Source organism: Copidosoma floridanum, unplaced genomic scaffold, assembly GCF_036245765.1.
Source record: "Copidosoma floridanum isolate Cflo_tuat_1 unplaced genomic scaffold, Cflo_Japanese_pri ptg000040l, whole genome shotgun sequence".
Classification (NCBI taxonomy): domain Eukaryota; kingdom Metazoa; phylum Arthropoda; class Insecta; order Hymenoptera; family Encyrtidae; genus Copidosoma; species Copidosoma floridanum.
In genome coordinates, this window is record NW_028321917.1 from 7044297 (window position 1) to 7068620 (window position 24324).

General features: G+C 39.0%; 4 protein-coding genes across 5 annotated transcripts in view; 3 read left to right on the plus strand and 1 right to left on the minus strand.

The window, feature by feature from the left end:
- Window positions 1–13824, plus strand: part of LOC106645921 (receptor-type guanylate cyclase Gyc76C) — a 131961-nt gene extending 118137 nt beyond the window's left edge. Inside the window, exons 4-20 of one of the 2 annotated variants that reach the window (XM_089597832.1) lie at window positions 5960–6266; window positions 6667–6813; window positions 7388–7593; window positions 8338–8497; window positions 8602–8756; window positions 8829–9116; window positions 9908–10168; window positions 10266–10337; window positions 10419–10587; window positions 10665–10814; window positions 10890–11229; window positions 11611–11734; window positions 11797–11895; window positions 11963–12107; window positions 12182–12438; window positions 12516–12865; window positions 12960–13824. In XM_089597832.1, coding sequence (XP_089453958.1) covers window positions 5960–6266; window positions 6667–6813; window positions 7388–7593; window positions 8338–8497; window positions 8602–8756; window positions 8829–9116; window positions 9908–10168; window positions 10266–10337; window positions 10419–10587; window positions 10665–10814; window positions 10890–11229; window positions 11611–11734; window positions 11797–11895; window positions 11963–12107; window positions 12182–12438; window positions 12516–12865; window positions 12960–13788 — 4059 coding nt within the window. In that variant the 3' untranslated portion in view covers window positions 13789–13824. Of the gene's footprint in view, window positions 1–5959; window positions 6267–6666; window positions 6814–7387; window positions 7594–8337; window positions 8498–8601; window positions 9117–9907; window positions 10169–10265; window positions 10338–10418; window positions 10588–10664; window positions 10815–10889; window positions 11230–11610; window positions 11735–11796; window positions 11896–11962; window positions 12108–12181; window positions 12439–12515; window positions 12866–12959 lie in introns of both variants that reach the window. The other variant, XM_089597831.1, reaches the window with a different exon arrangement.
- A 1757-nt stretch (window positions 13825–15581) lies between these two features.
- On the minus strand, window positions 15582–17393 carry ND-B14 (NADH dehydrogenase (ubiquinone) B14 subunit). Its single transcript, XM_014361900.2, has 4 exons — window positions 17268–17393; window positions 16946–17156; window positions 16493–16608; window positions 15582–16287 (listed from the first exon to the last, which is right to left on the minus strand). Exons 2-4 carry the CDS (start codon window positions 17070–17072, stop codon window positions 16156–16158), a joined length of 375 nt encoding a protein of 124 aa, XP_014217386.2. The 5' UTR covers window positions 17073–17156; window positions 17268–17393; the 3' UTR covers window positions 15582–16155.
- A 65-nt stretch (window positions 17394–17458) lies between these two features.
- On the plus strand, window positions 17459–18918 carry LOC106645926 (large ribosomal subunit protein eL22). The gene is made up of 4 exons (XM_014361899.2): window positions 17459–17557; window positions 17998–18147; window positions 18420–18541; window positions 18700–18918. Exons 1-4 carry the CDS (start codon window positions 17549–17551, stop codon window positions 18845–18847), a joined length of 429 nt encoding a protein of 142 aa, XP_014217385.1. The 5' UTR covers window positions 17459–17548; the 3' UTR covers window positions 18848–18918.
- Window positions 18919–19543: 625 nt separating this feature from the next.
- Window positions 19544–23895, plus strand: Atg8a (GABA type A receptor-associated protein autophagy-related 8a). The gene is made up of 3 exons (XM_014361903.3): window positions 19544–20027; window positions 22417–22614; window positions 22971–23895. Exons 1-3 carry the CDS (start codon window positions 19938–19940, stop codon window positions 23034–23036), a joined length of 354 nt encoding a protein of 117 aa, XP_014217389.1. The 5' UTR covers window positions 19544–19937; the 3' UTR covers window positions 23037–23895.
- The last annotated feature ends 429 nt before the right edge of the window (window positions 23896–24324 follow it).

Below are 24324 nucleotides of genomic sequence, written 5' to 3' on the forward strand. Positions count from 1 at the left end.
ATACCCGGGCGTGCAGTGGTATAACTTCGAGTCTAGGGAAAAACGAGGAGCACAAGAGTGCTAAAGTCGCTCATTGGGGTCGCGGAGTCTCGCTGTCATCGGATACGTCTGAGAGCGCGGATTGGTCGTCTCTTTGCTGTATACATTGCGCAGTTTTTCATTTTTAAGGGACTGCTTTTACAAGCAGAGCCTCGCGCGTTTCAATGGAAATCGAGTTGGAGCTTTTCCGTGCTGCTGATGTGTTTGCTTTTACTGGCACAGTTACTTTGCGATACTTGTTCGAATTTTCAAGAATTTCCTTACTCGCGATTTGAATACATACTCATATGGGTGTATTTAGTACGTGTATATGTTTAAATCCCCGAAGCAGGTGGTTTTCGCACGAGTGCAAAAGTTGTTGCATAAAATGAGTGTCGAAATAATGCGAAATTTACTGTAAGAATAACTATTTTAACTTTTTCATGGTAGCTTAAATTTATTAGTGTAACTACGTGACAGTTGAGTTACTTTCAACAAATTTTCATGGTACAGTGAACTTTTTTCCGTGAATAGTTCTTACTTTGTTTCTTGACGCACAACGACTTTAGTCTCGAAATTTTTCCAACCAAGGGGCAAAGATGTAATTTTAATTGTAGTAGGGATGTTTTTTTTTTTTTTTTTTTTTTTATTACCACAAAGTGTGTCCGAGTGACGGCGTATGGGGGCTTTAATCGTATTTTTTTTTCCTAAGTTTCAACATCAACCGCCTTGCGTCCAAATACCTCAAAACGTAATTCCAGTGCTATTTGTAAACTCGAGTTTAATGGAGTCTTTGTGTACTCAATATTGCCAGCTGATACGGGGAAAGAGATAAATACAACCGCGCAACGAGACGTCATATACGGGGGTACGTACTTATATGCTGTTCGAAATTTTGTAGCTAAAGACTATTTTTTATTTATTTTTTTTAATTTTTTATTCGTTCGAAAGGATAAAATAACATTCTTATGCTAATTATATACTAACAACAATTCTCATTGGCATATTTTTAGTTGATGTCGCGTGATAGTGTAATGGCACACATGCATTTTTCCTCGTTTAGCAGAGACTCGGTCTTTTCAGCTTAAAAACTCCGTGTGTCGTTCTATTTTATACGTCTGCCGCTTGTTTACGCTGCCGACATCTGTTTGTTCTAAAGCTCCCGATTACTTTGGTGATGTGTTATCTGTTTTTTTTTTTATTCTTCCCAAAAATGATGATCCTTATCTTAGACTTGGCGCCATGACGTCATCAGATAACATTGGACATTAAATGATTTTTTTTTTTTTCTCATACATATTTCGATACAAAAATTTATGTGTTACGCATGCGATGTTGATAAACAAATTTACTTACCCAATATAGATGCATATCTCCAAGATGTAACATAATATATTTCCTCGTTTAATCAAGTCGCGATGATTGAAATCCGTGTGGCTATGGACTCAGGCGATGGCTGCGAGAGAGAGAGAGAGAGATATTCACGACACTTGTTACGCATCGGGTGATACCATATCGTGTAAGCGTTATTTCAGACTTCATTTCACTGGGTATGTCTTAATGATTGCGAAGCTCATCTTTCGGGTGATGTGGTGCTTCGAATAATGAGGAAGGAAGGGGTTGTACATAGAGTTCCCAAAGATTTGTTGAAAGGGTTTCCTTTGACAATATAATTATTTACCTATACATGGTTTTACACTTTGTGTTTTGAGTAGTTTAGTATTGTAAATATACACAAACACAATGAAATTACAACAATTTAAAGATTCATCGTGTGATTGGTTGAAACAGTTCAAGTGGATTGTTTGGTGGGATTTTTTTCAATAAGTCAATAATATTAAATTTTTGCAATACTATATTAAAATAATATAAAGTAATACCATTTAATTTTATTTGTTGATCCTTTTATGAAAAGCAAATTGAATTAAAACATGTATTTGTTTTCAGTTAATATATTATATGAAATTATACATCAAAACACATACGATTGTAATTTCATAATGGTTCTATTATACAAAAATTGATTTATTAAAAAATTTTTTAATCAATTCTTACTGTAGTTCATTTTTATGAAAATATTATTATTTAAAACTACGCGATTTATGGTACCATAAAAGTTTTACATGTAAATTGTACTACGGTCGTTTGCAAAGATGAAAAATGAGAGAAAAAATTTTCTTAATGATAAATACGGTACTTTTTACAAGTAATTATAAAAGTATATAGTGTCAATAACATGGATTGCAAAAAGAACGTCAAACGTTTCTAGTACGTTTAAAATACACAAACTTTCATACTAGACACTACTCGTTGCAATACTTAAATGACATAAATTTTGGATGAAATGTTTATGAAACACCAAGACCAACACAATTTTTTAACAAATTGCTAAAACACACAAACTTGTTCAAACATACCGACATAAATATTTTGAGTATTCCTATATGGGGCGAGCAGTCAGACGAAATTTTCAACATATTCAAGCTCAATTGAATAAAATTATTTTCTATTCGTATGTGCTTAAATTACATTACTTAAAACACAAAATTTCGAACCATCTGCAAACATATATATTTCACACTTTACCATAAGCACCAAGTGCTTCCGCCATATACATTTTATAAAAATCGACATTTTTAACTACGCACTTTGTCGCACTTGGATTTACAGAGTAAATAACGTGTTTACCGTTTAAAAGATCCCGTAGTAGGAACCAAAAATCGGATGAATAATCAGCCGATTCCTCTAATTACCAAAATCGCAAAAATTGTATAAAATCAGGTGCATCGCTAACACCAGATAAGGAGGTATCATGTCACTAATTACATGCAAGAACGTTATGTATGCCATATATTATTGTAATGACATCACAATATCTGCTGACGTAGTGCATGTTGTATGGTATACGTAACCCTCGACAGTTTTAACGAGCGCATATACACCCACACATGCACATTATTATGTTTGTATAGTAGTTTGCGGCAATAAAACTACCGCGCCAGACTCCTCGACAGTAAGTTATACAAACAGGCGCTCGAATTTATGATCCGCAAATCAATTTCGAATTCGAATCGGAATAATGAGCCACTGCGGTTTTCGCGAGCTTATTTGGCTCTTCTTCCTTTTTCTCGTCCTCTTTGTTTTATACTGCATGTTAAGCGTCTGACTTTTGACGCAAACAATCGGGGAAAAAAAAAAGTTTATTGCATTATTTTGCTCCCTCGTAGGCAAAAGGAGAAGTTGTTTGGTAATAAACTTTTCTCCGATGGGTTTGACAAACATGTTTTACGGTCTAAAGTTTTGGAAAAAACATACGAAATTACATTCGATGAGAGCTCGAAAAGCGCACCCGATCCGTCTATACGTAAACATTTAAAAAATGCATGTATCTTTTTTCTCCGTTGATAATACCGGCTTCCAATGGTACATGCCCCCATAGCGAATAGTTATTTAGTTTTCCATGGACATTCTTCCTCGCGCGAAAGGAGACATCAACAACTAAACGGCTCGTCATCAAAAATATCGCACCCGTTTGCCCATCAAGCAGCTCAACCCTCGTTTGCCGACGGTAACCCTCACTCGGAGACACACTTTTTCTCCTCGGATGAATTCATAACACACATGGCGCTCTTTGGTCAGGTTCTTCTCCGGGTGTATAAATACACACGCGCGTTATTCTCAGCCGCAGTCGTCTATATTTAGAATTATGGGGAGGGGGGGGGACCACCTTCGGAGCAGGGAGGAAAGAAACAAGGGGCCGATGGGCGTAAAACCACCGGAGGCAAGGGGCGACCGAGAGAGAGAAAGACACTCAGAAGGGGTTGTGCGACTCGTGGGTATGCCTATACGTGCCCGCGCGTTGGCCATATGCAGAGCCGGCCGGCGGATGAGAAAAAAAAAAAACAGAAAGAGGAGGCAACTCTTCTTCTTTTTGATCTCTCCAGGCCATTGTTCGACCGGTTCCTCCTTTTGCTGCTCTCCCCCGATCGTTCTCGATTCCATATTCTCCTCGATCTTACTCTTTTTCCTTTTTTCCCTCCCAACCCTTTAATACACACATGTGTACATGTATTATACACACACTCATTTTTGCTCATTTCCATTTTTTTTTTTTTTTTTGTTCACTGCTGCAGTGTAATGTGTTATGCACGTGCAGGTTCATAACTCCCCCTCCTGTGTCGAAGGGTTTGGTACATCTCTGTTTAGAGATGTAAATGCAGGAGAAGTTGACAAATAGAATAGAATCATGATCTAAGCGTATTTTCAGTCTCTTGAATTATATTAGCTGTGACCTAGAAATCTGTAAAAGATTGCACTTTGTAAAACAGAATAAAAATTTTAAAAGATACAACAAATCGTTTCCAAAACAAATAACTTCAAACTGCTGTTGTGATCATGGCTTTTATAAATAATTAGGAAAATTTGTGATCAAGAGCTTTGTTTTGGGGCACTCGATCGATGTACATAGAAAAGATCATTTCAATAATCGCGCGTTTCAACTGTAAGATATATTAGATTAGATGTGTTTCCAAAAAAAATTTTTTTTTAAATAACATTGATGGTCAGATATGTAACAGTGCTAGAAAACAGATTTTTTAATAACCCAATATTGCAAGTACCTAATTTGAAAATTAAATTTTTGTTGAATAATTGTATAAAACGTACAAGAAAGACCGTGCAATGGTAATACCGTTGAGTTTGGCTTGAAATAAATGAGTGAGAAAATATTTAACCGCATGGTTTATCAAGCAAATACAAATAATATTTGCAATCAAAACAAATGGCGAAATACTATCATTTTTACTAATAATAATATTTTAAGGATCCACGCACGACTCGTTGAACAAAAATCGCGTTTCAAAAAATAACAAGTCGTAGCATCATAAAATACTATACGTGTACCGTAATAACAGTGCATCAGACATATACTAATAGTACAGTTGAGTTACTGCAGGTGTCAATTAATACGGTTATACTCCTCAATGTTCTGCATTGAAATCCAAACCGAAAACTAATGTAAGAAGCCAGTCGTTTATTCGCAGAGTGTCAGACCAGAGATTTCGAAAACGTCAAAAATTATGTATAGGGCCCTTCCTCCCCCCTACACGCGGAAGCTCAAATTCAGCGATTTCAACGAGTGCCCAACAATACACAGGCGTGCACGCGCGCGCGGATCATATTCGGCGCACTTATTTTCCGAAAAAGATAACAAAAGGCAAAGCGACACGCATATGAGGAGAAAGAAACGCGAAGAAAGAAAGAAAGAAAGGATTGCGAGGGGCAAGACCCACGCGACGAGAGCCGCACAAAGGATCTTTGCCGGCGCTCAGTATATATATACGTGTTATTGCCCGCCGGGTTCTTTATCTTTTGCACTTTATTTTTTTTTTTTTTTGCTGACGCGCGTCCGTATGTATTCTCTCTTTCCTCCGTTCTAAATATAGCTCCACACGTGGAGCGATGAGCTCGCGACGATTACGGCACTCTTTCGCATCCAGCGGCGAGAAAAAGAGCTCGCAAAAAAATCATACCGGCGCATATATATACGTTATATGTATACACATGTATTTTGCCCACGCGTTGCGTCCCCCCTCCTCCGTTCCTGCGACAATGTGCGTACGTGATAATACATCGAGGAACAAAGAAAAAAAAGAGGAGGAACTCTCTTCGGGTGCCGAGTGGCGTAGCGGTTCTTTCGGCTGCTGAGATGCTCTTACGTACATACAGAGGTGCGGTAAATAATGCTTAAACTTTTTTTTGTGCCCCGAGAGTTTAATTTTTCTACCGGAGTATAGAGTTTACTTGGGATGGAGAAGAGCTGCGCCGCAAAATTGTGAAAAATCCCATTGATTTTTTTTTTTTTCCCGATTCCTCACCCACACGATGACCAAAAAAAATACGTACGAGTGGCCCTTCAACTCATGCGTCTGTTACTTTGCAGAAATGCTCGGACAACGAGGCCTCGAAGGTGAACACGTTCGCGCGGACCGAGCCACCGGACACGCAGGTGACAAAATCTGTGATAGCCCTGCTGTTGCACTACAATTGGAACAAGTTCATCATTGTGGCGGAGAAGCAGTGGTCTACGGTCGCCAAGTCGCTGCAGAACCAGGCGCCCAAGCACAATCTCACCATCAATCGGTTTATCAGTCTCGAGGATCGGCACATATGCTGCGAGGATCGGTTGCCCTGTTGTCAGGGTGGCGCGTGGTTCAGTCTCGTTCAGGACACCAAAAACATCACGCGCAGTAAGACCCCCCTTTTCTCTCACGGCAGAGGATCACGGGAATCCTTGAGGTCAAGTTGTACAATTTTTTTTTTTTTTTTTTTTTTTTTTTTTTTCATAAAGATCCGAGGCTATAAATCTTCCGCTTTGTACGGGCACATCCGATCCGACATAATCGCACGTGTAATGCTAATTGTAATTGCTCGTACTTGACAATGATTTTCCTTCTTTTTTTCACCAATCGCTACTTCTTAATTATACATGTATGCATGTGTATGCATGTTTGTGCACGATGGATCTCAATCTCGGTGTACTTCGTGTATTTGAAAGATGCGGATGATGCATGTACTATACGTGCTTGATCGATAAATTATTGTGTCAAAGGAAGGAAAAAAATTTAATTTTTTTTTTTTTTTTTGCAGTTTACATATTTCTTGGGACTCCGATATCTCTGGTAGAGCTCATGAACGCCATGCAAAATCAGAGGCTGTTCGATAACGGCCAGTACATGGTCATATATATCGACACGATGACCTATACGGCAAAGGAAGCAATGAAGTACTTATGGAGTTAGTATACGTTTTTATGGGTAAAACAACCGAGAAATCACTTGTAATTTTTTTCCTATCAATTTTGCGTTTTTACGATTTATATAGGTATCGATGTAACTTTCTTTTTTTAATGGAATACAATTTTTTATTTTATCGCTACTTTTAACGTTGGATTAAGAAAAACTATTATTTATACTAATAAAACTACTATTAAAGTATATTATTTCATTATAGTACATTTTTTTTTGCTGAAAAAAATTTTTGTTGTATTATATTTTGTTATAAAAGTCAGAAAAAAAAATTGTTTTCTGCAGCAAAAGCGGTCTATTGTATTTTTGGAAAAAAATTGTACTTGCAAGGATTGAGGAATATATGTAAAATAATTATGCCCAAGTCAAGAACGTAATATACACAAACGATTTGATTCTCTGCCCACAAAAATTGAATATTCATCATTGTTTGCTTTTCGTGAAAATTGTGAAAATATTCCTTCCAACCGCTAATCGTATTTGCGAACTAATCTATATGAATTCCAAGAGCCAAAGTCGCGCGACTTACACTAAAATCAAACAATCTTTGATCGTGTCCACAGAGCCCGAGCACTACGACAACTTGCAAAACTGCCAAGACCCGAAGGACTGGAATTTCCTGAAGCGCGCCCGTTCCCTGATGGTCGTGGCGTCGACACCGCCCACGCAAAATTACGAGGAGTTCACGCGCAAAGTACGCGAGTACAGCAGCAAGGACCCCTTCAACTTTCCCGTGCCCGAGCGCTTCCTCCTCGACAAGTTCGAAAAGGTGAGGTCGCTTTTTTTACAAAAAAAAAAAAAAAAAAAAAACCCCTACCAATGATTTTCAACACGACACGTTAACCAATATTTTTTCAGGGCTATTTTGGTATATTTTTAAGGAGAAAATTTGTTTTTTTACAATTTTTAAAGCTATAGTATTTCATAAATCCTCAGAGGTTTGAAAAAAACACTTTTTTCAAAACATCGATCCTCTCTATATAATTTAACGAATTTAATATTATATTTGTCTAAGTTTTATTTACATTTTCCATTCGCATGTACCTGTAGTGTTCAAAAAATATTGTTTTTCAATAATAATTAAAAATGATGATGCAGTTAATGTGATAATAAAAAATCGTTAATCTTAAAAAAATTAGACTTGGGCAATTTGAAACAATTTAGAATAAAAAATCCTTCCAATAATGTAACGTACTGCAATTGTTGGAAATTGTTTCATATGATTGCTCGTATTCAACGAAAAATACAGCGACGTATTGTTACCGAATAAAGTTTCTTATAAAGTATCGACGCAAACATTTAAATCTTTTTTTTATTTTTAATACTTTAGTCTCTTTCTAAGCGAGCATCATTGAAACAGGAAACAATTTCGTCAAGTGCTGTATGTAATGAGGAAAAAAAAAAAACTTCAACGCAAAAATCAACCACGCCCAAGTTTAAAATAAAAAAAAAAAAAAATAAAAAACTTTTTAGAGCGAAAAATAAACATTTTAAACCTGACCGCATATTTCAGTACGTGTCCATCTACGCAGCCTACCTGTACGACTCGGTGAAGCTGTACGCCAGGGCCCTGGACCTCCTCCTGCGCGAAAACCCAGACCTCAGTGTCATCGAAATCGCCAGCAACGGCACCCTCATCATCGAAACCATCATCAAGAAGCACATTTATCAAAGTAATCACGCACACCCTTTACTCTCTCCCATATATACCCACCAATGATCCAATGATGATCGTCTGACCGAAAAAAAAAAAAAAAAAAAAAAAAAAAAAAAATAGGTATAAGCGGCGCGACGATAAAGCTCGACAAGAACGGGGACTCGGAGGGCAACTTTTCGGTACTGGCTCTGAGGAAGGATCCCTTCACCATAAAAAACTTCTCCTGCGACTTTCAAATGAAGCCCGTCGGCCAGTTCCACCAGGGCGACACTCTGGTCGGTACCACCTCCACCACCACCACCACCACAAATAAATATGTAAATATAACGTGTGACCCGATCCCACAGGCGTACCGTCCGTCGGAGGCGATAGACTGGCCGGGGAAGAACAAGCCGGAGGCCGAGCCCGGGTGCGGCTTCCGGAACGAGCACTGCCCGAAGAACGACTCGCACGTCAGGAGCATCGTCACCGCGGGCGTACTGGCCGTCATACTGTTCTGCGCGAGCGTCGTCACCATGAGCATATACCGCAGGTGGAAGATCGAGCAGGAGATCGAGGGCCTGCTCTGGAAGATCAGTCCCAACGATATACACGGGTATCCCCTGCTGGACAACATGATGTCCTCCCCTAGTAAGGTAGGCGCTACGTCTTTCGCTCCGACTTTATTTTAAGTGTATAGGTCGGCTACCCTCTGTGTATATAGTTTCGACCTATGTTCAGTAAAAGGTGGATCACCATTGGTTTTTTTTTTTTTTTTTTCAATAAAATCATCGTCAATTATGCCACTTGAATCTTGTAAGCAGACTTTGCAAAAAGAGACGTGAAATTTAACAAAGTGCCGTACACAGTAAGTTTTTTTAAAATGGCACACCTCTTATATCTATCACTTTGGTGGATTAATTGTAGTTACGTTTCACGCGAAAACTTTTGGAGTTGTAATTTACGAAAACAGGCGTTTCCAAATTACTATTGCTCATTCACAAGGCTTGGTGTTAATACGTGCAAAGTGAAAGTTAAATGTGTCGGAAAAATGGCACACGCCAAATCTTTTTCCCCTTGAATGTGATGACATTTGCAACTTGCATATCCCAAGCCCCAAAATTTTTCGAGTATGACAATATACAAGATGTGTTTTTGTGTCCCAAAAAAACGGCCCCGTACATGCTCCCTGTACAATAGACTAAAAAAAAAAAAAACGGATTTGTCCAAAAAGTACAAAAACTCTTTTTGCCACACACATACACACTAGTCGTATTTATTCATTTCTTTAATTCAATTAAAATATTTACTTAACAAAGGTTGTTTTGAATTACTTCCAAAATAATGCCCGACATAAGGGCAGACAGGGTTTTAGGCCCCTTGGCTGAAAATATACTTATATAATGACCATATGCCAATGCCCCATACTTTGAACGTTTGGTTGCAGTTAAGTTTAGTTAGTGCAATGTCGTTCGAGTCGAGGTGCGGGGCGCAGATGTTCGCGCACACCGGACAGTACCACGGTGTCGTCGTGCGCATCAAAGAACTCAAGTTCTCGCGGAAAAAGGACATCTCGCGGGACGTGATGAAGGAGATGCGGATGCTGCGCGACGTGCGCCACACCAACATCAACTCGTTCATCGGGGCCGTCGTCGAGCCCATGAGGGTGCTCCTCGTTACCGATTACTGTGCCAAAGGAAGTCTCTACGTGAGTATACATAATACATTGTATATGCTTTGAGTGACCCTCCCCACCCTCACCCCAACTTTTTTTCGTAACGATTTTTGATTGGGTTCCACCAAAGGACATCATCGAAAACGAAGACATAAAGCTGGACGACATGTTCATCTCATCCTTACTCAATGATCTCATCAAGGTGAGCTGACGCTATATGCCAAGTTTAATTTGGAGGAAAAAAAGAAAAAAAGAAAATACCCAAACTGCCCTCTTTTCGCAGGGTATGCTGTACATTCACGAGTCGACCCAGCTCCAGTACCACGGCAATCTCAAGTCGTCGAATTGCGTGGTAACGTCGCGCTGGGTGCTTCAGGTCTCCGACTTTGGGCTCCTCGACATGCGCCAGAGCGCCGAATCCGACAGCATCGGCGAACACGAGTATTACCGAAGTACGTCGTCATTTGTACTTTCCTGCTGGTGGTGATGTTGTACAATATAACGCTGGTGCGTTTGTTTTTTTTTTCAGATTTGTTTTGGAAGGCGCCGGAACTGCTGAGGGAACCGAGCAATTTGGTGAAGGGACACCAGCTGGCCGACATATACGCGTTTGGTATCATACTGTTTGAAATGCTGGGCAGAAAGGGGCCCTACGGTGGCTACCATTTGGAGCCCAAAGGTTGAGAAATTGGTTGTTTCATCCCAAAAGTAAATAAAAGAGAAAAAACCAACGCTGTGTTTGGCGCTGTTTCAGAAATCATAGAGCGAGTGAAAAGGCTGCCGGAGGAGAACGAGGCGCCGTTCAGGCCAAAGATCGACCTGCTCTGCGATTCGGAGATGGAGTGCGCGGACTACCTCGTCAACATAATATCCGACTGCTGGGCCGAGGCGCCGGAGCTCAGGCCAGATTTCAAGAACATAAGGGAGCGCATGAAGAAGATCAACGGGTTCAAGAGCCGCAACATCATGGACCAGATGATGGACATGATGGAGAAGTACGCCAACAATCTCGAGGACGTCGTTGGCGAGCGGACGCGCTTACTTTACGAGGAGAAGCTCAAGACCGAGGACCTCTTGCACCGGATGTTACCCAAGTTGGTTTTTTATCTGTTTGTTTTTTTTTTTCTCTGGTATATGATTACAACTGCAAATTGGTAAACGTATATCAGCAACTGGCCATAACTTCAATCGGAACCATAAGTTAATCATTTTCCTCAGTTTTTGCGTGACCCAATAAATGGCCCTGTACACTATAACATTAGGTTAACATGGAATATTACCATTTACTGGATAGTAGTTCAAGTTCACTTTGTTTCTGCGTTAGCTATAATGTACGGATGATGAAAGTAGTATTACTTCCAACAACAGTAAATGATGATTTTTTCCTAGCAAAGGTGGCCAATTAGTGGCAAATTTCCGCAAAACGCTCGAGCTATGCTTAATAACGAGTTAATTGTTTACTCTACGTATCCTAGACCCGTTGCCAACTGCCTGACGAACGGGACTGGCGTGGAGCCCGAAGCCTTCGACCTGGTTACCATATACTTCAGCGACATCGTTGGTTTTACAGCAATGTCGGCCGAGAGCACGCCGTTTCAGGTAAATTTTCGCGCTTGAAAAACATGTTCGCTGAAACTTGACTTGCTTCTCGTTACTCGCAGGTGGTCAATTTCCTCAACGACCTCTACACTCTGTTCGATCGGATCATCAAGGGTTACGAGGTCTACAAAGTAGAAACCATAGGGGACGCTTACATGGTGGTAAGTAGCCGATTGCGAGAGATACCTTTGGTCATAAAATTGTCACGGCTTGTCGGTTTCGCTCCAGGTTTCCGGGCTGCCGATCAAAAACGGCAACAGGCACGCCGGGGAAATCGCGTCCATGTCCCTGGAGCTGTTGAACGCCGTCAAGCACCACACGATAGCTCACCGGCCCAACGAAACGCTCAAACTGAGGATCGGAATCCACACGGGTGAGTAAGAAGGAAAATTGTCGAGTACAAACGCTCCGACAGATTCGATATTTGAATGTTTGTGATGTCTTTAGGACCCGTCGTAGCCGGCGTGGTTGGTCTGACGATGCCCAGGTATTGTCTGTTCGGCGACACCGTCAACACGGCATCGCGAATGGAGTCCAACGGCGAGCCGCTAAAGATACACATAAGCGCCCAGTGCAAGGACGCGCTCGACAAAATCGGCGGCTACATCGTCGAGGAACGAGGTCTGGTCAAGATGAAGGGCAAGGGCGAGGTCAACACCTACTGGCTGACCGGCGCGACGGAGAAGGCCATACAAAAGAGAGAGGTGCTCGACTCGTTTTTACATAATAATATTAACTGCCAACGGGTATTAATCGTTGCACATTGAACGAAATCCCACAGGTGAACATAAACGACCTGCCACCTCTGTTCTGCCGGCCGCGCAGGAGTCCCAAGCTGAATCCGGACTCGCGGCAAGCCTCCCTGTTGGCCGGCCTGGGAGCCGGCAGCCGGCGTCAGTCGAGCGTGCCGAGGCCGGCCGATGCCGGCGATTCGGCCTCGCAATGCGGCAACTCGAGTCCACTGCAGATGCGCACTTCCTTGCTCGCGCGCCGGCTCGAACGGGCGCCCCTCTACCTGACCGAGGCTGCCTCCAAGATGACGCTCGACAACGCGATCGTGCGCGAGGACGCCGACTGCAGGGCCGCCAACATCAAGCTCGCACTCGACGATCTGTTCCTCAAATTGGACAAGTGCGTATATTATAACCCCGTTGTTTATACATCGGCTCACGGTAACATATACTCTAAACCAAAATCATGAACGCGAATTTATCTATACCCACAGGAACGGCCTGAACCAGTCCAGCAGTCCGAGGTTCCGGAAGAACGCAAAGATGATGTCGGCGCTGGGCGCGACCTCTTCATCAGCGGGTGACGATCTCGGCAACCACCACAACAATCTGCATCAGCTGCTGATGCGCGAGTCTCGCTCTCTCGATCCATTCCCCGCGGAGGCGATGATTGGCTCCAACAACAACAACAACAACAACAACAAAAACAACAATAACAATAACACAGGTGGCAGCAGCAGCAGCTTCGATGCCGCTCAGCTAATGACGAGCTCGGTGATGAGTTATCAGCCGCGCCGAGCGAGCTTCCGTTCGCTGGAGGACTGCGAGAAGTGCACGACGTCGACCCGCCGCAATTCCAAGGTTGAGGAGATGATAGACCTGACGAGCCCGAGCCCGCGCGCGTCGCACAAGCTGTTGAACAACAACCACCCGAACGGCAACCTGATACTCCCCCTGGCGGTGGCGGAGGACCGCAACAACTCGACGGCGCACGAGCACGAGGACTTCTCGGAGACGCCGCTCCTGGCGGGCGACAACTGCCTCGTGCCGGTCAAGAGGTGGAGATCGCTCGACCAGGTCGTGGTCACCGGCAGCAACAACGGCAGCGGCCATTTTGGTGGGGGCGCTGTCGTCGGGGTGGGCGGCGTCGGCTGCGTGAACGTGGCCGGCCTCGCGGACAAGAAGAGCTCGGCGCGGAACTCGATACGCAGCTGGCTGGCGAATCTGTTCAACGGCAACGGGCTGCGCAGCAGTAACGTCTCGCTGAGGCGCGCAGTCATCCCCGGGTACGACATGCAGTCCGAGCGCGAGAGCATAGTCTAATGTATATAATATTACGGACGTGCGGTGCTCTGGGGATGGCCGTAGCTTTTTTTTTTTTTTTTTTTTTTTTTTTCTATGGTCTTCGATCGTCGGCACTTTCAGTGTTGCGAGAATTCGTTATTGTTCATATTGAATACGGCATAGCTCTTACTGTGATAGGGGTGATCGCAAACGGCGCTGTTTATCATTGCTTGATCGTATAAATACAATGCCTCATTTGTTGGAAATATTTACCCTGGTTTATGCTGGAGGTCATTTTTTTTTTTTTTTTTTTGGGAGCTTTATTTTCGATTATTTTGCAAAAGAAAGAGATTCAAGGAGCCCACGTTGTCTCCTCTCGATTGTTCGGATGTTACGCGTAAATTTTCAAAGTTGTCCAGTCTACGTAAGCTGTTCTGCTGGAAAAGGATTATTTGGTTGAAAAAAAAAAAGAAAAAGGGAGAAGTTGTTTTTATATGTTTATATGTTTTTTGTATGAATATAGAGAGATATTGTATACTTTTTTTTTTAATTAAATAACTTCTGGTGATTTTGCAGCGTAGAATCCAATTGTTCTAGAAAATAACAATGAAAAAAAAAAAAAAAAACCAACAAATGTAGATAAATTCGACTGGTGTGTACATTAAAAACAAATAGGTATTAAGTATTTTAATTTTTGTTGAGCACTGAGTGTTATTTTTTGACTATGTATGAGCACGCACGTTGAGAAGATTTCAAAAATTGTTACAAACCTTAAGTAAAAGTTATTTACTTTTTCCATTGGTGTAATAAACTTAAGAAACTGCAAGTAAATTATAATTAAATAAGATCTGATTATTTAATGATTAAATGCATTAGAGTTTTTTTTCACATAACTGACTATTTGATTACTTACAATTTACTTTGCTCAACAAATAAATTTTGGTGTATTATTTTGAAATGATGGACGATTTCTATTGATTTTTCAAACCAGGGTAGATTGGCAACATACACTCATTACTCAGATTGATATTATTATTCAAACGAATAAAAGTTTCATAGTAAACTATAGTATAAAATATCAACAGCAACAAAATTAAGTTTTAGATACTAAAAATGAAAAGTAAAAGAAAAAAAAATAGAAAAATTGCGCATGAAATTATCGTATTGTTTTAGCTTGAACAGCTATAAAAGAATGTGAGTTTTTGTTAAGTACTCGAGTCACACAACAAATACACGATTGAACGTTGCCATTTTTTTCGTCCTATTTTTACAGGCTACATACGAGCGATTCTTTCTTACTTTTTTCTACTCTGTTAAATCCTCTTGCTCTTTTTTTTTGTACATGAGAGTTACCGACGGTGTATATTTTTAAGTATCTATTCGTTTTACAACGAATTGTATTAAGCGTGTACATGTATAGTGAAAATAGAATGCAAAAAAAACAAGATGATTTTTGTGCGCGACTTGCTAGGTATAAAAACAAAAGTGTGCTAACAAGTTTGTATGATAAACATATTGTGTACATTATATACATAGATATTTATATACGTGTAATTATTATTTTAATGACAATTGCGCGTAGACGTCCACAGCGGATGAATTTCTTTATACAAAAAGATTACTCTCACCAAAGTACATGTATGTGAATAATAAATAGGATGAACGCTGGAATGAAAAAATGAATTTGTTATCGTTGTTGTTATTGTTGTTGTTGTTGCTATTGTTGTTGTTGTTGTTATTGTTGTTGCTACATTGACATGAACAAATCGAAAAGTGATTAACATAAATAAATGTGTACAACAAAGTTTTTTTTTTTTTTTAGCAAAATGCTTTTTTGTAAACGTGTGTATGTATGCGTAAATACACAGAACAAGGAAACAAAACACATAAATTTAGCATATTCACTGACATGTGATATGAATTTATATAGGCGTGCGTGTACACTCAAACGTTTGCACAAGCGTGCGTGTGCGCGTATCTTTGCGTATTTATAATTATTCACTAGAGGAAAGCAAATTATCCACATGGCTGTGAAAAGTGAACTATAATGTACCTAAGGTGCTTAGTTGATATATCATGTTGTCAAATGTATATAACTGAATAATACATCGATGTAAAAATAATATGTAAATTGAAAGTAAGTTATTGCCTTATAAATGTAACAGTCAATTAAACTTGTACCTTTTGAATTTTTGCTGTTTTTATATTTTGCACAACAACCTTTCTTAACCACCGAATGAGGGTACGAATACAGTACAATATTAATTAATACTTTAATTAACTTGAAAAAATTCTGAAAATTGCGTTTATTAATATTTATTTACTTGCGACACTTTTTACATACCTTTTACGGATCAACTTAAAATTGAAATTTCAACTATAACAATCAATAAGAGCTGTATCAACTCATGGATCGTGACCAGATAAGAATTTCGACATGAAATCATTTGGCTTTGGTTGTACAGTATCTCTGAAGTAGTACATCAAACTTCCCTTATTTTTCCATCGTTCTACCACCTCTTTTAGCTCCATTTGTCCCTAAAATATAAAAGCATCAAATTAAACTTCATGCATTATGAACATACTAGTATAATCATTATAGTTAAAAAAAGTTTGAAATGAATAATCTTTTGGTATTCAATTAAACGATCAACTAATTTTAATACCAAGTGATTATGAAGAAACAAAAAACTGTAAAACTATACGTTAAACTACACTATCTAGTTTATTATAAATAACATACCTTTATTACAAGCATATCAATGGTTCTGATGTCCTTTACATGTGCATTCTTCAAAAATTCTGACCTTATTTTCTCTCTTAACTCTTCCTTACCTTTAGGGATATCATAATCCTCGACTGAAATGAAAAGAATTATTAGACTGTTGTTTACTAATGAAAACTATTTGATTGTACTAAAAGTGTCAATGAACTACAACAAAAGTTCTTGATAAATGGCACATCATTTTATCTCATACATTACAAATACTTTGAATAAATCTGTATAAGCCTAATAACCATTAATAACGATTGTTGAAGTAACAATGAACCGAGTAAACAATTTATTTGCAAGCACTAAAGCCAAAATACACTGACGTTACATAAAAATCGAAGTACGCAATTTGAGGTTAAGTACCAACGTCACTCAAGAATTTTTCCACAAGAACTAATTGTTTTGCACCGAACGAGCACTCACCGATAAATGGCACTTGTCTAATCCACAATTTGTACAAATTCAAGACTCTTCTGCGAGCTTCCTCTGGACATAACGACAATAGTGGTTTTACTGTGCGAGTAACAGTGGTTTTAATGGGTGTCGCCATTTTTGTTTCTCTTTAGTCCTCCCCTCGCAAGCTGCTGGAGCTTGCAAGCTTTTTAAAGTTGCCACTTCTTGTCATTGAAAAATTCTAAAAGCTCACGTTAAAATTAATAGTGTCATATACTTTAATCACTTCATGGTTGGAAATTAATAAGTTTTTCACGAAGATCACTTCATTTTGAGTAATTATTATGCTTACTTATCTCCCACGTTATACATGACATCAATAAACACAGCAAACGAAGGTCGAGATTAAAATATCCATTTTAACTTTTATAAAATTTCACTACACAAATTTCCCGCGATCGATCAAAGCTTTTGGTGATTGGCGCTAGATGGAACTACGGTCGCGTGACTTGATTCCCCTTTCCGTTCCCCCCCCGGCCCTGACACCGACGACGACCACCGTGATTGTTCAGCTTTTGATCGACCAGACGAATTTTCTGTCCGCCTCTTTCGGTCGTGGTACAACACGCAAACATGGTCGCGGTAAGATATTTTCTTGAAGAAAATTGGTGTTAATCACGTCTTCTTTGCCGATTCTTGAATAAATTTAATTAAGAACATGATCCGGATATACTGCTCTTTTAATCGCAACCGTAACTCTATGTATATGTATCGCGATGTCCTTGATTAAAACAGATTTGTCACTAGTTCGCGACACTCACCTAACCTCGAGTCATCATCAACAATCCTTAAGTGCCGTACAGAGTTTCTGAAATTTTTACATAATTAATCAATCAGTACTGTTTTGCAGTGGTCATGTGAAAGTTTGTCAAAGAGCCCAACATATTTATTGGATTTTTTAATAGTTAACGTTGTCTCTGAAAAGATATCGCGTTAAAATACCTGACGGCGTCTTTAACTAGCTCTTGTGGTATGATATTGCTGTAGTGTCAAACATTGATAGTTGTGATGTTGATTTTTAGGTCACGAAAAAGGCCAATGTGCCCAAACAGGCATCATCCAGCAAAAAGCAACACCTCCGAGGTAAAAACCAAAAGAAAAAGGTGTCGCTGAAATTCACCATTGACTGCACACATCCAGCTGAAGACAACATTATGGACGTTGTCAACTTTGTGAGTAAATTTATATTACACGTGTTTCTTTATCTATACATAATCTAATAGATACACTAGGTTCGTTTGAACGAGGTCATCGTAGTGCAAACCATATATTAATTTAAATTTTCATATCACAACTTGTGAGGTGGTTGTTTTGTAATTTTGTTTTCTTCAAATTTAAAAACTTATTTTATTGTTAAAATATTTTATCTATCGTAACGACAGCCGATGAGTTGCAATTACAATCAACGAAGTTCATGTACATCATGACACTAAATTTTTTACAGGAAAAGTACCTTTCTGAAAGGATCAAGGTCAATGGTAAATTGAGCAACCTTGGTAATAATGTCACGATTGAGAGGAACAAGAATAAGTTGACAGTCAACAGTGACATTGACTTCTCCAAGAGGTGGGTAATCTACAATTATTCATGATAATGCCGCTTTTTTTTTTTTTTTTTTTTAACAACAGTTAGTGTAGTAAAAAAAAAAAAAAAAAAAAAAAAAAAATACAAGCTGCACACAAGAACGATATTTGCACTAAACCCTCAAAAACGTGTATTTTTAGGTATCTGAAGTACTTAACGAAAAAGTACTTGAAAAAGAACAAGCTTCGTGATTGGCTCCGGGTGGTCTCCAAAGATAAGGATACTTATGAACTCCGTTACTTCCAAATTAACAGTCAGGAAGATGAAGATGAAGAAGATGTGGAGTAAATTAGGTATTATTATTTGCTCTAAATTCCATCTGTATATATTTTGAATATCAATAAATGCCTGAAATTTTACGCACTTTGCTTCATTTTACCTTGTCCCTTATTATTAATATCACTATTTGGGTCTAGAAACTTACAATTATAAGTTTAATATTTTAACACCTAACTAAATAAGCACACCAATGTCGCAGCTACTTCTGTGTGAAATTTGTATTTGACTTTGTTGTTTACTAATATTTAGAGTTTTGGATTTTGCCTTCATGATTACTCAGTGATTTTTCATTGTTGTTTTATATCTGAAAACGTGTTGATTCACATATATTACCATAATTTAAAGATTATTTTTGGATTCGTTTAATGTGGGAGCCAATGTCACAGCAAGTAATACAACTATATAATCGTAGTTTTTCAGTGACTAAAATTATAACGACCAAGTACATGATCGCAAGTATAAACAATGCAATAACGTGCAGTATTGCAACGAAAGAAAAATTTCTAATTTTTGTAACATTACGTGTAACAGGTAGGTAATGATGACGGTAAGTATCGGTGACTGATGACGGACATGCAGTATTGCAGTGCGCATTGCGTTGTCTGCGTTCGATTCCATATCAAACGATTACATTAATCTAAACAAAAAGAAAGAGAAACAATTAAACTCACAGGTTGGCCCTCTGACGCTAGCTTCGCGCAGTTCGCAGTCTTCTGATCTCAGCGTTGGATCTGCAGTCTTGTAGTTGAGTTGTGTCAATGTTGTCATTATTGTGAAGCCAAGGCGTAACGGACTTCTTAAAGAAAAAACATCGTAGTTATTTTTGTTTAGATATACCCATCCCAATACGTTATTATCAACTGGAAAGAGTTACGATAAAGTTGTATAAATAAAGGCACACCACACAATATAGTTGTACACAAAGCATAAAACACACACACATATATATATATAGACCGAGAGCAGCAGAGCAGTAGTGCGCAGTTTTTCTGCGTTGACTCTCTCTTCTCGCCGACGACGAGTTGAGTTGATAGGATAGGTGGTGGTGGGATAGCAGTAGTCGCTCGAGCAACGTACTGAAAGGGTACAAAGCGGCGCCATGAAGTTTGTGTACAAAGAGGAGCATCCGTTCGAGAAGAGGAAGGCCGAGGGCGAGAAGATTAGGAGAAAATATCCCGACCGGGTGCCCGTGAGTACATTCATGCCCATTACCACATTCTACGATAGACCTATATAATATCCTGCTCCGAAATGGAAACTCGTCTGTCCATTTTGTGGTTGTTGTTGTTTCATTTGTCAATGTCTTCACCTTCGTTGTTGTGGTAGCAACAACATCCGGATGTCAAAAACAGGTGTGATTAGCAAGAAATAGATAAACTGACGAAGGAAAATAAAATTAAAGAAGTGTATACATCTGAGTCGCAAGGTCGAGCACAAAGACTCAAGTGCGGAAGCGAGAAAGAGACAGAGGCCGAGGTGCTGCTGTCTTCGGGAGTGACGTCGTCTTCTGCGTCGCATTGTATAGCCTTCCCGATTCCCGTCTAATACGGATGGCTCAGCTGCAGCGCTGCATCGCTAAAAGCCATCGCCACTCTTTTGTCCCTTTAAAAATCCCATTCTATCATCTATAATTACGCCTCAAATGGTCGTTCAAGGATCCAAGCGTCATCGGGTCAGATGTTTTGCAGACGATTTGTGGTGATCCTCACAATAACGCAAATCTTGTATATATATATATATGACTCGCGTCACGATCTTGTCAGTTTTTTTTTTGCGCTCTTGTGAGTGAGTCTGTCATGCAGTGACCAAAACACAAGCGCTATATATACAGCTATCTTTTCCGCTCCTTTTTGTTTCTCTCTCTCTCTAAATATTTTCGATCCACTGAATTGCTATAAACAATAAATAAGTACTTAGATGTGTATACATGTATATTTTAGAAATCCGAGCACATCAACATTTTTACAAACGTTGGTATACACGCACACTCGAGTAAGCAAAAGTGTTGCTATATATCTATATGTTATTGATTCGAGGCTCTCTCTCCGTTGCTTTTGGCTCCGTTGTATACTTTATATATATTCTCTCTTTTATCCCCCTCTTTTAGGTAGATTATATACCTGTATGGGTACAAACATTATTCACCTACACGTTGAATAAACGATGAAATTATTTTTTATTCCTTCTCATCGTCGTTGAACATTCTCGACGTGTGCATTTATAAATATACGCACAACAATACTCGCACACATGAAATTTTATTTGTCCCGCTCTTACCAACTGACTCTTTTTTTTCCGTTTCTCTCTCTCGTCTTTTTTTTGTTCTTCGTTATCATCATCATTTCCCTCTCGAATGACGTACCGTATATAGTCAATTATCTCTTTCTCGGTCCTCATTGCTCGTTTTATATACATCTTCGAGCTCTCATTGAATTATTCTCTTGTCTTTTTTTTCATCCTGTACCTATACAATAAAATGCATAGCAACGCCAAGCACACGTTCGTTTGCAAGAAAAAAAAAACCAATAGAAGCCACTCGTACATTGTTTAGTATGCATAGTGAATTTAGTGAAATCTACTTGCGATTAAATTCAAGTTTTTCTTTGTATACCAGCCAAATGGTGTACTTACAAAAAAATATTTTCCAAACGAAATCAGACCACACACGCCTATGGGCAACGATGACGAATCGCGAAATCTTTTTTGGGCTATGAAAGAAAAAAAAAAAATTTAATCTTTTCGCTTCAGTTAGGAGTGCATGTATTTTATAGGCTTGGGTAGGCTACTAATAACTCGCTTCAATCTACTTACGGTGGCAGCCAATAAGTGATGGGAAGAAAAAATTACGTTCCAGAGGTCGTTTCAGACACCTCGTGTCAATAAAGTCATTGTGCGTTGCAAAAATGTTTAATCGCAAACGTTCTATTATCGCGAAAGTGAACGCATTTCTAATGGACTTTCCACAGTAACGACGAGTCAGCTGTTGCATATATATACGTACAATCGTTTTAACTGTGTGTACATAACAACGGTGACGAGGCTTGTTTTCGTGCCTTTGGATTTTCACAAGATTTGCATTTGTGGTGAAAAATCATCGTTGAATCGTCCCAGAAAGTATGTTTACTTACTTTAACCGGCTGTTGCGTGAAAGTAACTCAATTATTATTCAATTGTTTGCGATAGCGAGTGCGTAACTTCCTTATCGGAAGTACTTGCGTGCCAAAATCGGCTTCCCCATATTTCTCAAAAGTAATCGTTCCGATTTTTTTTTTTTTTTTCATGTAAGTAGTCGAGCGCTTTTCCGACCATTTTTCTTTGCAAACGGAGTTGATTGCGTTGATAAAAAGCGATATCGCCACGATAAAAGTATGTACGTATAGGTGTGACACACACATTATGCCACCGGTTGTATTATTTTCCATCGCACAAGTTCAATGACACTTGCTCGATTTGTTATTTCATTGTCGGTGCATGCAAAGATAATAACAATGTTCCAAAGTCTACGAAAACAAACGTTGACACGTTCCATACGTAAAAAGTTGGCAAACGAAAATTAACCTCTTGTTTTCTGTCCTCAGGTAATCGTCGAGAAGGCACCGAAGGCGAAAATCAGCGATTTGGATAAACAAAAGTACCTCGTACCGTCCGATCTGACCGTCGGTCAGTTCTACTTTTTGATCCGCAAGCGAATCCACCTGCGCGCGGAGGACGCGCTGTTCTTTTTTGTAAACAACATCATTCCACCCACCAGTGCGACAATGGGCTCCCTTTACCAGGTAACTTCACCAAGGGCCCTACACCGTCGCGTTTGACATTTTTTTTTTTTTTTTTTTTTAAATTTATTTTTACGGTTAACGTACACATCTAAAATGTAGTCGAGCACGACGCTGTCTCCTTCTTTTTCGCGAATTCATTTTTCGACTTCTCTGGCCAATGGCCATATTTATACACTCTCGGCGGTTTTGGCAGTTACGCAATAACCTTGTCGCTGTCAGCTGCGGTATTGAATTTGCGGAGAAGCAACGCGTTTGATTGTTTGTGATATTTTTAAGCTTTTTCACAATACGCTTCAAGTGTACAGCTATATTTTGTGAAACCGACGACTAAGATGAATAATTTTTTTATTTTCCAGGAACATCACGAAGAGGACTTTTTCCTGTACATTGCCTACAGCGACGAAAACGTGTACGGCCACTAAATGTATTACCAACAATTTGCGATGAAAAAAAGGAGAAAATATTAAAAAAAAAAAAAAAAAACAAAAAAAAAATAATAAAAAAAAATGACAACATTTAAAATACACAATACAGGTCTACTACCAACACTGTAGTCTTTATAGGCGCTTCAGAGGAAATTGTGGGAAAAAATAAATGCTGTCGTTAAGAGTGTTTGAAATTTCTTCATTTTGGGTTAATTTTGCCTGTTTTCTGAGATAAACGTTTTAGTGTTATCTTGTTTCTCTATTTTTCTTTTCTTTTTTTTTTTTTTGTAATTCATACATTATACACGTACTCTATCGAGTCTATTGAGTTGCGTTGCTTTCTGAAATGTTAAATTAAGTGTGTGAAGCGAAAAAATACAAAAAAAAAAAAAAAAAAAAAAAATCAACTAGTAATGTTGGTTGAATGAGTTGCAATGCAATAATACCAGCGGTGTGAGAAAAAAAACTATTGTCAAAACGTCAAAAAAAAAATATACTGTGACATCACTATTACTTGTAATTACTGGCGTATATGTTGTCATCATTATTATAATTATTACCATTATTATTATTATTATTATTAATTACGGAATAACGTTGATTTTCGTGTTTCAGTCGCATTCGAATCTTTGTAATTTTTACTATACTTTAACATTGTAAACTAACAAGTCAAAAAGAAAAAAATCGAAAAAACCCATCTGGACAAATTAATATATGTGAATTTCTTTAAGTTAAACTGTAGACATATTAATATATATACATATATTCTGAAATTGAAACAAATCGGGGATAAGAAAGTCCATGTAAACGGCTGGTTGTGGGCCAATAAAAAAAATTTGAAAAACTCGAAAAACAACGCTTTGGTCTTTATTCCACGTGTATACCTGCGCACATCGAGACAAATCGAGAGAGAGGCTACATATGTAAATAACGTTCGAGGAAGAAAAGAGAGAAAAAAAATAGTAACATTTACAAATGTTGACTCTACGTTCCGCTCTGGTAATCGTCAAGCCATTAAATACGATAAATGATCTCTGATACACACGATTTCCCATGGCAACTGACTGCCGATGGGTATCGATTTCAGTATAACATTTGTTGAAATTTAAAGATCGTTGTTGCGCGATACACGTGCAAACATATACGATTGCTCCTAATCACTTTTATTTCAACGTTTCCCCGGCGTTTCACGAGGGACACAGTGAGTGTGTGTCTGTGTTTCGGAGCATCTCTCCAACGTCCATCACCGATGTGCCGAACACGCAAACGCGCTGAAATTGCACGA

Bases quoted from the DNA above. Each gene is read 5' to 3' on its own strand.
- ND-B14 (XM_014361900.2), bottom strand. From the start codon at position 17,072: ATGGCGACACCCATTAAAACCACTGTTACTCGCACAGTAAAACCACTA. The intron at 16,609-16,945 runs GTGAGTGCTCGT...TTTTCATTTCAG, and splicing joins TAGACAAGTGCCATTTATCG to TCGAGGATTATGATATCCCT. The intron at 16,288-16,492 runs GTATGTTATTTA...TTTATATTTTAG, and splicing joins TTGATATGCTTGTAATAAAG to GGACAAATGGAGCTAAAAGA.
- Atg8a (XM_014361903.3), top strand. From the start codon at position 19,938: ATGAAGTTTGTGTACAAAGAGGAGCATCCGTTCGAGAAGAGGAAGGCC. The intron at 20,028-22,416 runs GTGAGTACATTC...TTCTGTCCTCAG, and splicing joins AATATCCCGACCGGGTGCCC to GTAATCGTCGAGAAGGCACC. The intron at 22,615-22,970 runs GTAACTTCACCA...TTTATTTTCCAG, and splicing joins CAATGGGCTCCCTTTACCAG to GAACATCACGAAGAGGACTT.
- LOC106645926 (XM_014361899.2), top strand. The intron at 18,148-18,419 runs GTGAGTAAATTT...AATTTTTTACAG, and splicing joins TTATGGACGTTGTCAACTTT to GAAAAGTACCTTTCTGAAAG. The intron at 18,542-18,699 runs GTGGGTAATCTA...GTGTATTTTTAG, and splicing joins GACATTGACTTCTCCAAGAG to GTATCTGAAGTACTTAACGA.